General features: G+C 37.7%; 1 protein-coding gene across 16 annotated transcripts in view; it reads left to right on the plus strand.

Moving 5' to 3' along the window:
• The window catches only part of SNRK (SNF related kinase), a 57803-nt gene that overhangs the window by 32423 nt on the left and 9162 nt on the right, over positions 1 to 16218 (plus strand). For all 16 annotated transcript variants that reach the window (XM_047742095.1, XM_047742135.1, XM_047742036.1 and 13 more), the window contains 2 exons: positions 9481 to 9622; positions 15156 to 15368. In XM_047742095.1, coding sequence (XP_047598051.1) covers positions 9481 to 9622; positions 15156 to 15368 — 355 coding nt within the window. The remainder of the gene's footprint in view (positions 1 to 9480; positions 9623 to 15155; positions 15369 to 16218) is intronic.

A 16218-nucleotide genomic window follows, 5' to 3' on the forward strand; every position in this document is an offset into this window, starting at 1 on the left:
ACACACACACACACACATACACACACACAGGAGTATTACTCAGCCATAAAAAGGATGAAATCTGCCATTGGCAACAACATGGATGGACCAAGAGGACATTATGCTTAGAGAAATAAGTCAGAAAGTCAAATGCCATGTGGTTTCACTTACATGTGGAATCTAAAAAACAAAAGGTACAAAAGAAATCAGACTCTTAAGTACAGAGAACAAATGGGTGGTTGCCAGAGGGGTGGTGGGAAGGGGGAGGGGTGAAATAGATAAAGGGGATTGAGAGGTAGAAATTTAAGTAAGTCATGGAAATGGAAAGTACAAGTAATATTATAATAACGTTGTATGGTCACTACACTTACCATGGTTGAGCACTGAGTAATGTGTAGAGTTGTCAAATCTCTATGTTGTACACTTGAAACTAATACAACATTGTATGTCAACTATACTTCAGTAATTCTTTTTAAAAGCTTACTTAGCTATTTTCAGGAAATAATGTAAGTACAGTCAATATGACTTTTATTTTTTAATTTTATTTTTTTAAAGATTTATTTGACAGAGATAGAGAGGGAACATAAGCAGGGGGAGTGGGAGAGGGAGAAGCAGGCTTCTCACTGAGCAGAGAGCCCAATGCAGGGCTCAGTTCCAGGACCCTGGGACCATGACCCGAGCCAAAGGCAGATGCTTAACGACTAAGCCACCGAGGGGCCCAATATTACTGTTTTAAAATAAAGCCTTTTTCTGTATTGCGAGAGATTGTACATAAAAAAGAACTGTCAAAATTCAATAAATTAAAAGGCAACCTGATGTTAAAATGAGCAAAAGATGTGAACAAATACCTCACCAAGGAAGACATAATGTGGCAAATAAGCACATGTAGATGCTCTACATCATTAGTCATTAGGGAAAATGCAAATTAAAGCTACATCTGTTGGAATGGTTAAAAATTTTTAACAGCCAGTACCAAGAGTTGCCAGGAATGTAAATGGAGCAACTGGAATCCTCATACTTTGCTGATGAGACTATAAAATCCTAGAGCCACCTTTGGAAAGTCATTAGGCAGTTACTTATAAAGACTTAATATATAGCTCAGCAAGCCTGTTCCTAGGTATTTACCCAAGAGAAATGAACATTTAAGCTTGCACAAGCGTCAGTACACAGATGGTTTTAGTGATTTTATTCATAATTGCCCCAAACAGAAATAATCTTTGGAACATCTGTGCAGTGGAATACCACTCAAACAATAAAAAAGTGATGACCTATTGATACGTACAGCAACGTGGATGAATCTGAAATGCATTAGTTAAAAAAGCCAGACTACGTACTGTATGATTCCATTTACAGGCAAGACCTAGAGGGACAGAGATAGACTTGTGGTTGCCCGGAGCTGGCCAGGAGGAACCGTGGAATACGAAGTACAGGGAACTGTTGGGGTGATAGAGCTGCTCTCTATCTTGATTGTGGTGGTGGTTGCGTAACTGCGTTTGTTAGAACTCCCAGATGGTGACTTCCAGTGCATGTAAATTAAACCTTGAAGAAATGAGGGAATAATAATCAGGAAGTACAAATAAGAGCAAACCAATCATATCTTTACCTGTCTGATAGGCTAATTAATATTAAAGAATGTCTGTAGTGTTGAGGAGTGGGAGGGTTTGCTAATAGAATTTTACTGTCACTGAACATGTGTTACTTTGATAATCTGAAGGAGTAAATGTTAACTTAAAAACTGGGAAATGTGTGGTTATATTTGAGAGAACTTTCTAGCTAACGTTTTATATGAAGGAATAGTCCTAATCCTATGTAGAACCAACCAGGCTGTATGTTTATTATAATTCTAAGAAGATGTAACATGTCTTACTAACTTTTTTCAATGTAGGAAAATAAGTTGTGTACACTTTTCAACCACGTGCCTGTCAGGTGTTATGCATGGAGAACAAACCAGAATCAGACATTTCAAGAATCAACATTTTGAATCTTGAATCTTGTTACGGCAAATACACTATTTTAAAGTTTTTTTTTTTTCTTTATCCTCAAGAAAGTTAAAGTCTTTTTGACAAGCTTAAACATTTTGGGCAATCTAGGATAATGTGTTCTGTTAAAGGACAAATTTCATTTGACTTTGTATCCCCCACATTCATTGAATAATGTGTGCCTTTTGAAAGAGAACGCATGGGAGTGGGCATATGCAGGTGATTTTTATTAACTGATATTTTAATGGCTTGTATATTTGTCTTACATTAGCATACCTCAACCTTCTGCAAAAAGCTCAACGTTTTTAGAATACATTTAAGAGAACATTAAAATATTACCTATTAAACTAAAGCATCAAGCAGACTTCACATTTATAAAATGCTAATCATACAGTCCTTTAGTCTGCATGGTTTATATTGTTTGACTAGACAAATAGAACTGGACATTTTTAGATTTGATAATAAATCTGAACATTCCTACTTTCTAGATCAAAGTTAGACTTGTGAAATTTGCATTTGTCATAATCTTGTGGGAAGTTGACATGTGAAATCACTTCTGAAAACCCCATCTATAGTCGCTGTGTATCCACAGCAGCAGCTCCCTTCCTTGAAGAGCATTCATGTGGAAATGTATAGCAGGTGCTCCTGTACATGTTGCCAGGCTGATGGCCCTGTCTCCACATTTTAAAAGTATTTCTAAAATATGAATATTTTAGACTTTTTGGCTAGTGTTATAAAACTGGACAAAAGCCAGAGATTTTCCCCCTGTAAGCTTGGTGTAAAAGGAAGTATTTGGTTTTCACAAGGTATTAGATGTAAATTTGGATGTAATTTAAAAGATGTAATTTTGTAAAACTGAATTTGTAATGGGTTCTTGCCTCACCTAGGTGTTTAGAAATGCCTTGAGAGGTACTATTTTGGTTAGGTGGAGATTTGGAGACAGACTTTGGGAATGTCCCTGAGGTGGGTTGCACTCTGGGGGCTCTGGCTTTGGTGTCCCCTTCCCCTGGTAAAACCTCAGGTGAGTCCTGAAGCACAGAAATGGAACTAGAGGGTGAAATGGCCAGCAGCACGGACCTGGCCCCTTCCTTGGCTTGACAAGACCTCGCATTTTGATATTTGAGGGGTTTTGTTTTTTAAGTCCTTGAAGGAAATTAGTTGTGCTAAAAATTCAAACTAAAATTATTCCTACTGTAAGTGTTTATGTTGTAGAGAGATTGGTCTGTGAATTCATTAAGGGAACTTCGCAGAGAACCAAGTGTCCCCAGGCCACAGGTTGAGAATCACTGTCTCAGTGAGAGTAGGCTTTTTGTTTTTATTTCCTTTACATTCCTCTAAAGACGTTTCTGCTTGTCCCACTGAAGTGCATATACTTCATAATGTTTTGTTAAGCACAGCTAATTTTTAATTACTTTTTTTACAAGCAATAAATGAAGTTCCTGTAAGGTAATTCAGATAGTACAGAAGTAGATTGAATAAGAAGTATTAAATTCCTTTTGCTTTTCCCTGCCCGTCTCCCTCCTGTACTTAGAGGTAAGGATTTTCTAAATTCTTGTAGTCTCTGTACTGATACATGTAGCTCTTTGCCCCAGACACCCTCTCAGAAATTGCCAGATGAGTGGTGGTGTCCACCTTTTGTGAAAGAGAAGACTCAGGCACAGAAGACAGGTAGAACTTGGCCAAGAATACGTAACTAATTAAATGGCTGAGGTAGGATTTGAGCCCAGGGCCTTCTTATGCATTAGCCCAGGCATGTTCTTTTCATCAGGCCATACTGAGGGAAATCACATGATTTTAGCCTGGCCTGTCTTTTTTTGCTCTTCTTCTCTAAAGTTCATTAAAATCAGACTTGTAAAGTGATTTATGGAAGAATGCTGAGTTGAAAGGGTGTCTTCTGCTTGTCTGGTTTGGATTTATGAACGTGTACAGTCCCACAGTGTGTGATTGATAATCTTTGGACTTCTAGAACTTTTCCCTGTTTTCTTTTGATTTGAAAAAACAAGTTTGCACAAGGCATTAAACCCCTAACTAAAACAAACGGTAGCTTGTCTTCACTGGTGCCCCCTTCCCCCATTGCAGGTACTTAGTCTTCTTTTTCTCTTAGTTTTTATTTGAAGGTCATTAATAATTAAGGACTGCCCCCTGCTGCAGCTGCCTTTTTGGGGGCCCTAACCCAACAGTGTTAACAAAAGTACTGCGTTCTCTTTAGCTGTAGGTTCATTCTGACATCCAGCAAACTTCTGAGGGTACAGGGGATGTATTCTGCTCTCAGGGAACTCTGAGTAATAGAGGAAAACATCTCTAATGACAGCTCACTGTGGTGATGCCCTGGTCACCAGGTTGGGAGGGCAGTTTGGGGAGCTTTCACGGGGAGCTGAGGGTCACCGGTTAGGAGCATTGGGGGATTCTGGGCATGTACTGGAATTGGCAGGATCTTCCTGACCTGAATGAGAGGTGCAGTCTGGGGTGCCTTCTGAATTTTGATTGGAGAGGTGGAGGTACTGCAGACCACACTAGAACCCAGGTGAGAGAACTAGGTTTTTTTTAAAAGGTGATAAGCTTTGTTTGGACAGCATTGATTTTTTTAAGTCCTCAGGGGGCATTTAGATGGATTCAGGTGTGGGAAAGTTTTTTGAAGTAGGTATGAGTGATGGCATTCATTCTGACTTTCTACTTAAGAAATGATTACTTGTTAAATAGTAAAACTTTGCTTCTAACTAAAGTGTTAGTAAAACTAGGGATAATATAGATACCATAAAACAGGAACTTGTCCAAATGCTTCATTCCTCCTCTGCCCCGCCCTTCCCCTGTTAGTTCAGAAGACCACTTGTAGAATGGTCTCTAGTCTGGTCCCTCAGAACCAACCATTGATCTTGTTGCGAGTAAGAATCTTTTATAACCAGAGCTCTACGTGATGTTGAATGCACACGAGTAGTTCTTGGTGTGTAGGGAGCAATTCACATCAGTTGATCTTAGGGTTTCTGAATATCCGTACAAGGAACAAAGGTCCTGAGACCTACATGCTTGTGTAACAGTACTTGCTATTCTAAGAAAGCATTGCCTTTTGCATTAGTTTTGGGTCATCTGTCAGTTACTGGTAACCACAGTTGGAACTGAAAAGTGATTGCATAAATCCTGCTGGTTTTAAGTGGTGTCATAAAAGGTCCCTGCTTCATCTGTAGTGATTTTAAAACATTCTGTTGCTTCTGTTAGATTGATAGTTATAATGAGAAAATGAGAAATGATAGTTACACTGAGAAAAGAAAGCCAGAAGAAAAAAAATAGAAGTTTCCATCTGAAACTTTTCTTCTGGTCTTCCCATTTTTATTACTTTCTAATCAATGCTCGCTCTTTTGCTCTCTAGATAATTCATTTCAGAAATGATTTTTTTAGAAAACTTTTCAGCAGTCATGACATCCTCTACCACACACACCCCCCACCCCACCATCTGGCAGTAGCTTTTCCTCAGATTAATCACTAGCATGTTCTTTTATTCTGCTTTGTTTTCATTTTGATCTTTTGTTAGCCTGCCTAACATGACCTTTGTAGTAGAAACTCCACTTCCAACCCTAGAAATGGCATATATTGTATTATGACAAGTTGACCCGCTGAGTGTTGTTAGCAGGTGAAAGAGACGTCAGTGCTCAGTTTGGTGCTCTTCTCTCCAGCTAGCTTGAGAGCTGCCAGTAAGGGGGACCAGTAACTCCCATTCTTTGTACTAACAAAGACCTCATTATCTTTCCACCCCTTCCTACAGTTCCATGAGTTGGAAGTGGTTTTTTAACCAAAGGAACTGTATTTATGAAGTGATACTTTCTTTTTCCCTTTTTATTAATGGAGACTCTATAGCTGGGTCTGAAATAAAAACATATGCTTCAGATGGTACCAACATTAAATTTGATTTTTCAGATGGTTGATGTTTCTTAACCTGTGTACCTTGAATATGAATAGACAATTCCATTAACATCTTTTTGAAATAAATATAATGTGAAGTCCCTATTCCATTATCTTTCTCTCACCTTCTCCCTGTCCATCCACTGTCCCCAGTTATGGACTTGGTGGATCCCAAGCTGATCCTATGATCTATACCTTGGGAATACATAGTTTTGTAAGCAAGTTTAAAAAAAAAATGGAAAAAGATATTTTAAAATATTCACAAACATGATTTTTTAAGACAAGTAGCAGCTCCCTCCCCCACTTGAGGGGAATGTAATAGATAATCCTTCTTGATGCTGTTGTTAGTCCTGTAATACCAGATGTCTTGTCCTGGGGACCCAAGATCTTAAATTGTCCCCTTTTGTAGCTGCATTACTAAGAGGCCATTCTTGTTCTCTCCCCCCATCTGCACTAGTTTTTCTTGTCTGTGTTGGCTTTGTGCCTTCTTGAGCTTATCTGCTGGCGGTCTCTCACAGTGAATTGAGAGCCCTGTAAGGGCAAGGGTGTCCCCCATTCATCTCTGTGTCCTCTGTGCTCAGGAACAATGCCCGCTCGGCACAGATGAACGAGGGCAGGACAGTGCTGCCTCCTCAGAATGCTTTCTGTATTCTGGGCTCTGTCCCGAATACTCAACATGGATTTGATTTTCATCTCTTTCATGCCCACCACAGCATTAAGAGGAATTGCATTACTGCTCTATTCCCATTTAACGATGGAGAACACATTTAAATACTTGGTTAAAGTCCTACCACTCTGTGTTTGTTTCGTGATTGTTTTTCTCTCTTTCCTTTGGTCCTTAGGATGGAAAAGTGAAATCATTCAAAGACAAGAACAAGAAGAGAAATAAAATCTAAATGGAAGTAAATGGAATAAGTAACCCCTTGAATAATCACGTTGTCTCTGTGAGAGGGTCATTTGCTCTTTCTGAAACTTGGCTCCCTTGGTCACAGTGCTGCTCTTTTACATGCTTCATGTCATGTCACTTCGCTTCGTAAACTACCAGGCACAGAATTGTGTTTCTAAATTTCACACATTTTAAGCACTTCTTCATTCAGAAATTATTTGATCCCTGACTGGAAACAGTAGAAACAGTATATATATTTAGTTGTTTTTTTCTCCCTTTGAATCACGCACCATTTCCTAGCAAGTGGTGTGTGAGTCTGCTTGGCCAGATGATCCTGAAGAGAACATTTCCAGATAATTGGACTTCCTTATTGCTGTTGAGGTTGATATTTAACAGGAAAAGAAAGTTTCCTTTAGCCAAATAAGAATTTGTGGGTAATTATTAGTTGGATGTTTATACTATTTGCTAACCTTTTAAAACCTCAGCTTTGTATAATTGTACTGTCAGATATCAACTCCAATTTAGCATGGAGAAAAAGTAAAAAACTAAATAACTGAACTGGTTTATCCACAGTTAAAAGTATGAGATGGTAGAAGAAATAATGTAACCAAATTCATTTTATAAAAATTGTTTTATAGGATTTATATAGAAAGATAAGAATTTATTATATCTCAAATACATGTGTATTAATGTTTGGGCTTGGTTATAGTGATAGCCTTAGACATTAGTCAGTATTTGAACAATAAAAGAGAGTGTTTTGTTCTAACTACCCTGATTTTTATGTTTATGTGTTTTTATTGCAAACCACTTACAAAATCCCTTCTTTTCTTTGAGGAGGAGATAGACAAAACTAAACAAAATAGTGTAAATCAACCAAAAATAAAGCCATGATGTGTTTCCATTCTTATCTAATAAACATTGGTGAAAAGATGGGTTTACTTGATAGTGAATTTCAGGAATATAACTGCTTTGTAAAATAAGGGACACATGTATTAAAGGGAGAATAATTATAATTGCCACTTGTTCACAGTAGTGGCTTGAGAGTTGGGGCAGGTAACCAAAAATAGGTTCAGGTTGTTCAGAGAGGGTTTAAGTTACAACTATGTAGATTTCCCTTGAAACTCTTAATAAGTTAGAGCTAGTATTGGGGTTATAAATTCTCACTGGATATTTAAAGAACAGGTGCAGCTAGCCACCATTACTCATGTTGTTTGACTTTGTATGGGGATGGCCCTCTGCATTCTAAGATCAAGATAAAGAAATGTGGGTTAGTGAGTTGAGTGGAGTCCTGAGCCAACTTGCTGTCCTGGGGCTGTAGGTCACATAATTTATGCATCCAACAAGCAATGCCAGGCACACCACCTCTTAGGGACACTGAAGAGCCACGGGTTTGGACTGAATGATCTTTAGGTCCCTTTTCTTCTTAGATATGTAATGTTTTAATTTTAGTAGATTTTTCTATCTGCTTAACCAATTTTCATTAAAGCATCCTTAGTAAAATTTGTTGTATGTATAAAAAATCACAGTATGTTTAACTTTTGGGGTTTTGCTTTTATTGCCCTCTTTATTTAGTTTGGACCAAGGAGAAGGTATTTTATTAACAAGTTATAATTCTGCTGAAAATAACATGGATCCTACATTATCTTGGAAGTGTAAGCTAAATGAAAACAGCAGTTGAGTATTAACAGATGTGACAGAGTCCATGTGGCTTACATTCTCTTCTAAGCCTTTTGTGGTAGAAAGCTTCTTGAATTCATCTCTTGTTATATTAATGTTTATGTAATCATGTCTGTACTTCAAGTTTCTGGAATGAATAAATGATTTGTGATACCCTTCCTAAATGATGGATTCATCCTTTTTTCACTTGAAAAGCCATCATTTTTCCAACTGATTGGTGAGATTTTATCTAATGGCAAGAAGTAGGGGGCTATTGGCACTTGTAGGAGTTAGGCTAATGCTACAGTTGGTAGAGTCCTCGGATGTCAACTAGTCCAGTCTTATAATCACTACAGGAATGTCTTATGCAGAGTATTAGACAGGTGGTTGCCCAGACTTTGCCGAAATACTTAGAGTTATGGGAAGCCTACTGTCTTTCCCAGTGCTTTATTAAGTAGCTTCTTTTGTTTTTAAGCCAAAGTGTGCCTCCTGGTTACTTACACCTTCAGACCTAATTTTGTCCTCTGAAATAATGTATAACTTATCTTTTTCTTCATTGACAGCACAGAAATATTTCTCTCTCTGAATTTTAATTTTCTTAACTAAAAAGTGACTGTGATTTACATCATCTGGTTATCTCACCAGGATTGAGGTAAAGAACAACTGAGATAATTGTGACGTTAGGCAAAATCCTTTTCATGTTTCAGAGTATTAAAATACTAGGTTTAGATTTTCTCTGGTAAATAACGTCATGAGAAAGACAGCAGTCTCTTATTCAGTGGCATGAGAACCTTGATAGGTACTTTCTACTCCATGTTCTTGCCATTAATGAATTAATTTATCTCTTTGTTGAACATTTATTGACTATTCACTATGCGGCTGAGGTGAATATAAAAACAGTGAACAAGACAGATACCTTCCCCTGCCTTATTGGGACTTAAGTTTTCTTCCCTAGATGTTTTCCTTTGAGATATAAATGCTTTTCACTATTCAAATAAAATAATATTGTTAGTCTACTTTTGCTCTTCTTAGTGCTTTTGGTTTTCTAACTCATCCAATATTTAACAGTATGTCTTTGCTTTGTAGATATATGGAGTCTGGGAGTGATCCTTTTCATGTTGGTGTGTGGGCAACCACCTTTTCAAGAGGCCAATGACAGTGAAACATTGACAATGATCATGGATTGCAAATATACAGTACCATCCCATGTGTCCAAAGAGTGTAAAGAGTAAGTAAAAGTAGAAAAAGAATCTCAAAACCAAAAGTCTAATTTATTTTTTTTATAATGTATGTATGTATGTATGTAGAGTGCAAGCATGGGGAGGGGTGGGGAATAGGGTGGGGATGGAGAGACAGAGAGATAGAGAATCAGTTGCAAGCAGACCCTGTGCTGAGTAAGGAGTCCTACTCCGGGCTCAATCTCATGTCCCCGAGATCATGACTTGAGTTGAAATTAAGAGTTGGATGCTTAACCAACTAAGCCACCCAGGCACCCTCAGAAGTTTTGTTTTATTCCATTAACATGTCCAAAAAAAATTGAAGTGACTTCAATATAAACATCTGAGTTCATTTTAATTTTTGAACTTGATATTTTATTTTTGTTAAGTATATTTTGGGGCGTTAACCCCAGAATGTGATTTGAAATTTAATACTAGAGTACAAAATGTGTAAGTCTATGTCTTAAATATGCTTGTTTTCAAGAAACCCATTACATGCCTCTTCAGCTTCCAGGACTGGTGGTTACTCACTTGAAGATAGTTCCATGGGAACTACCTTTCTGTTTTTGCATAAGCAAAAAAAGAAGACCACCTAGAATTATTTTAAATTCCAGAGAAAAATTAGGGCATTTCTTTTCCTGAAATAGACCACCAATACACCGTTTTAGGTTTTACATAATGTGTCCCTTAATTTTATCCATATACCGCTCTCCCCTGTTGGTTTATGTGATTATGGGAAACCAGCAACCAAAAGTCAACTTGATGATTTGGAATTTAAAGAACTTTATAGTTCTGTAATATGTATAGTGAGAAATATAATGGAATAAAAGAACTGTTAGAAGCTCAAGTATTTCATGGACGTTATGGGTGATATATGTGTGTGTGTGTGTATGTACATATATATATATATACACTTTATTTTAATGGGTGATATTTTTAAGCGAGTTCAGCTGAGATTATAGCTACTACTTTAAGGATTTTGTTGCAGTAACAAAGTCTTGAATTTTTCCCATCAGCTGGTAAGAAGGAAATCTGATGGTTTGAGAAATCTTTTCTCCAAGTGGACCTACATCTTAGTCCCAGTGTGGTGGATGGTTATCTTACCTATTCAAACTCTCTGGATTCAGATATAGGCTTCTCTATCTACTGATGATGTGAGAATGGTAGAACCGGTTACCTAGAGTCAGAAATAGAACAGTTGTAATGTCTTAGGAGCCTTCTCTATTTCTCCCCTGTAGAGGGATTATTCTTAGTAATTGTAGAACCATTCAGTTTTCTGCTTTTCCTGTGTCAGTTTTGCTGACTTCTGTTTTTTAAGGAGCTTGGCCATTTTATCTAAATTTTCAAATTTATTGGCCTGAAGTATTTATATTCTCTCGTATATTTGTAAAGTATATAGATCAATGGGATGTTGACCTTTATCATTCCAGTATTGAATTTCTGCCTTCTCTTATTTTAGTCTTGATTAGTCTTGCCTGAGATTTGTTAATTTTATTAGTCTTTTTCAAGGAACTGCCTTTTATCTTTATTCATTTCCTTGTATTTTTTTGTTTTACATTGTAAATTTTCTCTTACCTGTATTATTTCCTTCTACCTACTTCATGGGCTGAGTCTCTTCTTTTTTCTTTTTTTCTTATGTTGGAGACTTGGCTCACAAACTTTCCTTTTCTAATGTCATAGTTAAGGCTATCAGATTTGCCTTCTTGTACCATTTCTGCGGTACCTCAACTAGTTTTGATTTATAGCCCTGTTATTATTCAGTTCTGAGTATTTTCTAGCTTCACATGCTGTATTTGACCGCTAAGATTTTTAGAAGGGTGTTTTACAATTTCCAAATATATAAAATTTTTCTAATTACTTTTTTGTTATTCATTTCTTTTTTTTTTTTAAAGATTTTATTTATTTATTTGACAGAGAGAGATCACAAGTAGACGGAGAGGCAGGCAGAGAGAGAGAGAGAGGGAAGCAGGCTCCCTGCTGAGCAGAGAGCCCGATGCGGGACTCGATCCCAGGACCCTGAGATCATGATGTGAGCCGAAGGCAGCAGCTTAACCCACTGAGCCACCCAGGCGCCCCTTGTTATTCATTTCTAACTTAATTCCATTGTGGTCCAAGAATATAGTCTATATAGTACTAGTTTTTTGTTGCTGTTTTTCACATTGTTGAGGCTTGCTTAACACCTACCATGGAGTCAGTTTTTGTAAATGATCCTTTTGTTCTGGAAAGGAATGTATATTTTCCCATTTTTGGGGTCAGAGATATATAAATCCTTAAGATCAAGCTTGTTAATTATGCTGTTCTGAATTACTTACATCTTTTCTGAGTTTTTTGATTATTTGATTTATCAGTTACTAAGATTCTTCCACTATGATGGTAGATTTATTGTTTTTTTTTTCCTTGGAGGTCTGTCAGTTTTAGCTTTAAGTGTTTTGAGGCAATGGTATTAGGTACAAATTGTATCTTACTGGTGAATTGAACTTGTAATTCACTTGTTTATCTCTAATGATGCCTTTTGCCTTAAAGTCAATCTGTGTCTAGTTTTAGCTAGCCACACCAGTCTTCCTTTGGTTAGCATTTATGTGCTATCTAGTTTTCTGTTCATTTACTTTAAACCTTTCATTGTCTTGGTTTTAAGTAAGTCTTTTTTAATAGCTGGGAGCTGGGGTTTAATCCCTTCTAAGAATTTTTGTCTTTTCATCAGAGTTTATCTCATTCGTATTGTCTTCACTGAGAGATGTAGATATATTTATGCTCTTTTTATATGCTTCATATTTGTCCTACATCCCCCCCCCCTTTTTTTGGTCTATTCTTTCTTTAGGATTGATAGAGATTTTTCTTTTTCCCCTTACTTGGCTTTCTCCCTTCAACTAGCTTAGAAGGTATAGTCATTTGTTTTTAGTGAGTCTCCTGTTTTAACACACACATACATACTTACATGCTTAATTAATTATAATTTTTTTATAATTTCATTTATTTATTTGAGGGGGGATGAAAGTGCATGGGAGAGGGAGGGGCAAAGGGAGGAGCAGAGTTTCTGCTGAGCAGGGAGCCCCCTTTGTGAGGCTCAATCTCAGGACTCTGGGTTCATGACCTGAGCTGAAGGCAGACACTTAACTGATGGCAGATGCTTAACTGACTGAGCCATCAGGTGTCCCCTATATGCTTAATTTAATAAAATTGATAGTTAATCCTTATCTTTATGTCTTCCTGAACAACACAAAGTCCTTAGGACACTTTACCATTCAATATTTTCTATCTCCACAAATTAAACAGTTATTATTACTATTCTGTATAGTAAAAATATTGTTTAGAATTACCCAGATGCTTGATTAAAAACTTTGTATATCCTTCCACTTGAGATCACATTCTTCTGCTAATATTATACCTTTTAGAATTTCTTTAAGGAACGTTTATTGGTGATCGACTTCCTTAGTTTTTCATTGAAAATCTTTTTATGTTACATATGCCCTTGAAAGTTTCATTGAGTGTAGAATTCTAGGTGTGGACAGTTTTCTCTCAGGTTATTGAAGATGTTACCACATCTTCTGATATGTCTTGTTGCTTTTGGGATATCATCTATTCGTGTTGTTATTGTTCTTGCTCAGGTGTTTGTCTGTTCTCAGGCTGCTCTAAGAGCTTCTACTCATTCTGCTTAGGATGTGTTAGGCTTCCTGGGTCAGGATTTGTGTTCGTCCATGAATTTGGAAAATCTTTAGCTATGATAATTTCAAATATAGTTTCTTGCCCATTCCTTTATTCCCTTCTGGAACTCTGATTAGATATATGTTAGGTATTTTCACTCTCTCCTTGTCTTTTCATCTCTTCATATTTTCTCTTAGTCCACTAGTGCAGGGTTATTTCCTTGGCTCTGTCTTCCAATTCATTAATTCTCTTTATATCTAATTTAAAAAATTTGTCTATCGCTTTTTTTTTTCAGTCTTTTTTGTATTTCACGCTTCTCCATGTCTTAAACATATTCAACATAGTTATCTTCTGTGTCTGAAAATTTCAGTATTTGAGGACTTTGCATTCTGATTTTGCCATCATGTATTACTAGTTTTTGTTAGTACTTATTTCCTTGGTATTTTTTGACTATGAGGTCATATTCCTTATAATATTATGTGGGAAGTTCTTTTAAGTTATGTTCCTAGGGAAAGGTTTTACATTTCCTTCTCTACTCTGGTTACTTAGGAGCACTCCAGCTTTAAAACCACCTGAAATTAACTTCTTCCTGACATGTACCACACAGATATCATTGATATGGACCACAAATGTGTGTGAGGACCAGCATGTGGCTAGAAATTCTTAGAAGAGATTTCCCTGCCCTACCTCCACAGCCACTGGTGAGGCAGGCAGTTTTCCTTCTTGATATCGTAACAGATTGGTTTCTCATTTCTCATTCCCCCTGCCACTGAAGCTGGGACCCTAGTTCTTTATGAGGGCTCTAGTTGTACTCCCTGCCTACACATTATATTCTATTTTTTGCACTCAGTATAGCTTTCAAAACCAAAGCAGAAGCCTTCGGGTCAAAGGTTAGCTTTGTCATTTGCCTCCTAAAATTCCTGCTTTTATTCCGTTTTTTTTCCTGTTGAGTCTCCTTCCTTCCATATATATATATATATATATATATATATATATATATATATATTTATTTATTGGGCCACACAATGCATTTAAACAAAATATATTTTTATTTTTTATTTTATTTTTTTTTTTAAAGATTTTATTTATTTATTTGACAGAGAGAGATCACAAGTAGGCAGAGAGGCAGGCAGAGAGAGAGAGAGAGAGGGAAGCAGGCTCCCTGCCGAGCAGAGAGCCCGATGTGGGACTCGATCCCAGGACCCTGAGATCATGACCTGAGCCGAAGGCAGCGGCTTAACCCACTGAGCCACCCAGGCGCCCAAAACAAAATATATTTTTAAAAGCCTGTGGCATTTTGATTGTTTTCATCAGGATCATTTATTCTTTCTGAAGCAGAAGTTGGCTCATGTACTGTATTTTGTATATCATCATTGATCATTATATCTGGTTCTGGCATGCCACTAAGCCACAGTTAATTCAGCAACAGATGTTGATATCTAGAGCTAATTCAAGATGATAGGAAGCTGTTTGGCTTACCAGTATATCTGGCAGTTCTGATTTTCTTTTTTTTTTTTTAAGATTTTATTTATTTGACAGACAGAGATCACAAGTAGACAGAGAGGCAGGCAGAGAGAGAGAGGGAGGAAGCAGGCTCCCTGCTGAGCAGAGAGCCCGATGCGGGGCTCAATCCCAGGACCCTGAGATCATGACCTGAGCCGAAGGCAGAGGCTTTAACCCACTGAGCCACCCAGGTGCCCCTGGCAGTTGTGATTTTCTATTTATGAATCTGATGGCACTAAATTTTCTTTATTACCATCTGCCACACTACCACCACCACTAGTGAGCCTAATGAGATTTGATGGCATAAATGTAGGAAAGAATTCTGATTAATAAAATAATCCACCATTACTAAGCCCTGCCAACAGTTTGCTCTAACAGTGGACTTACCTTCCTTTCCAGCCTGATCACACGGATGCTACAGAGAGATCCCAAGAGAAGGGCCTCCTTAGAAGAGATTGAAAATCATCCTTGGCTTCAGGGAGTGGACCCTTCACCAGCAACAAAGTATAACATTCCCCTCGTGTCGTACAAAAACCTCTCAGAGGAGGAACACAACAGCATCATTCAGCGCATGGTGCTCGGGGACATAGCAGACCGCGACGCCATTGTGGAGTATGTCAGCACTCACCAGCACGGGGCCATGGGTTTAGGATTCTTGGAATGGTCTCTCCTCTTAGCTTGTCAGGGCCTGTGGATGCTGTAATGAGTAGCATTCCCAATTGGCAGAAGTCATGTCATTTATTTCTAGAGTTCCTGGCCCAGTGTCTGTCTCATAGGTTTTATTGTTGTGTTGTTTTTATTTTTATGCTAGTGAATAAGTACACCATTGCTGGGTGGTGTCATCAAATGCTGTGGCCTCTCTCCCTTCCTGTTGGGCTGGATTGGAGTAGCTTCTTTTGTATCCCAGTACATGTCTTTTCGATAGCATCATCTTCATTGTTGTGTCTCCCTCTGCTCCCCACAGTGAGTGGGGAGAATGGGGCAGACCACAGTTCTCTAATTCAGAGGTTGACACATGCGACTGGTCACACATTGTTGTAAGGGAAGTTTTAGTGGACTGCAGTCATGCCAGATGCCTTGGGTATTGTCTTTGGCCACATTGTGCTACAGTATCAGACAGAGTAGTTGTGAGAGAGACCACAGACCCACAAAGCCTATAAAATGTTTACTTTCTGGCCCTTCAGAACCCTTGCTGGAGCAACCTGCAACCCACAAGATACAAAATTGTTAATTAAGTCATTTAAAACCAAAGCCAGTTTTTAATAATCTGAGAAGTTTGGAATCAAGGATAATATAAAGATGCAGTTGCTTTGTTTTAGTAATGATTTATTTCTATAAGAGGTCCTGTCTAGAAAATCATGAAATATTTCCACAAATGAAAAGTCAAAGTGTTCTTTAACCTGTTGAATGAAACCATCAGGTATGATGAAAAGAGGAGTTACTCAGGGCAGAGTGGTGGGGA

This window comes from Lutra lutra, chromosome 1, assembly GCF_902655055.1.
Source record: "Lutra lutra chromosome 1, mLutLut1.2, whole genome shotgun sequence".
Lineage (NCBI taxonomy): Eukaryota > Metazoa > Chordata > Mammalia > Carnivora > Mustelidae > Lutra > Lutra lutra.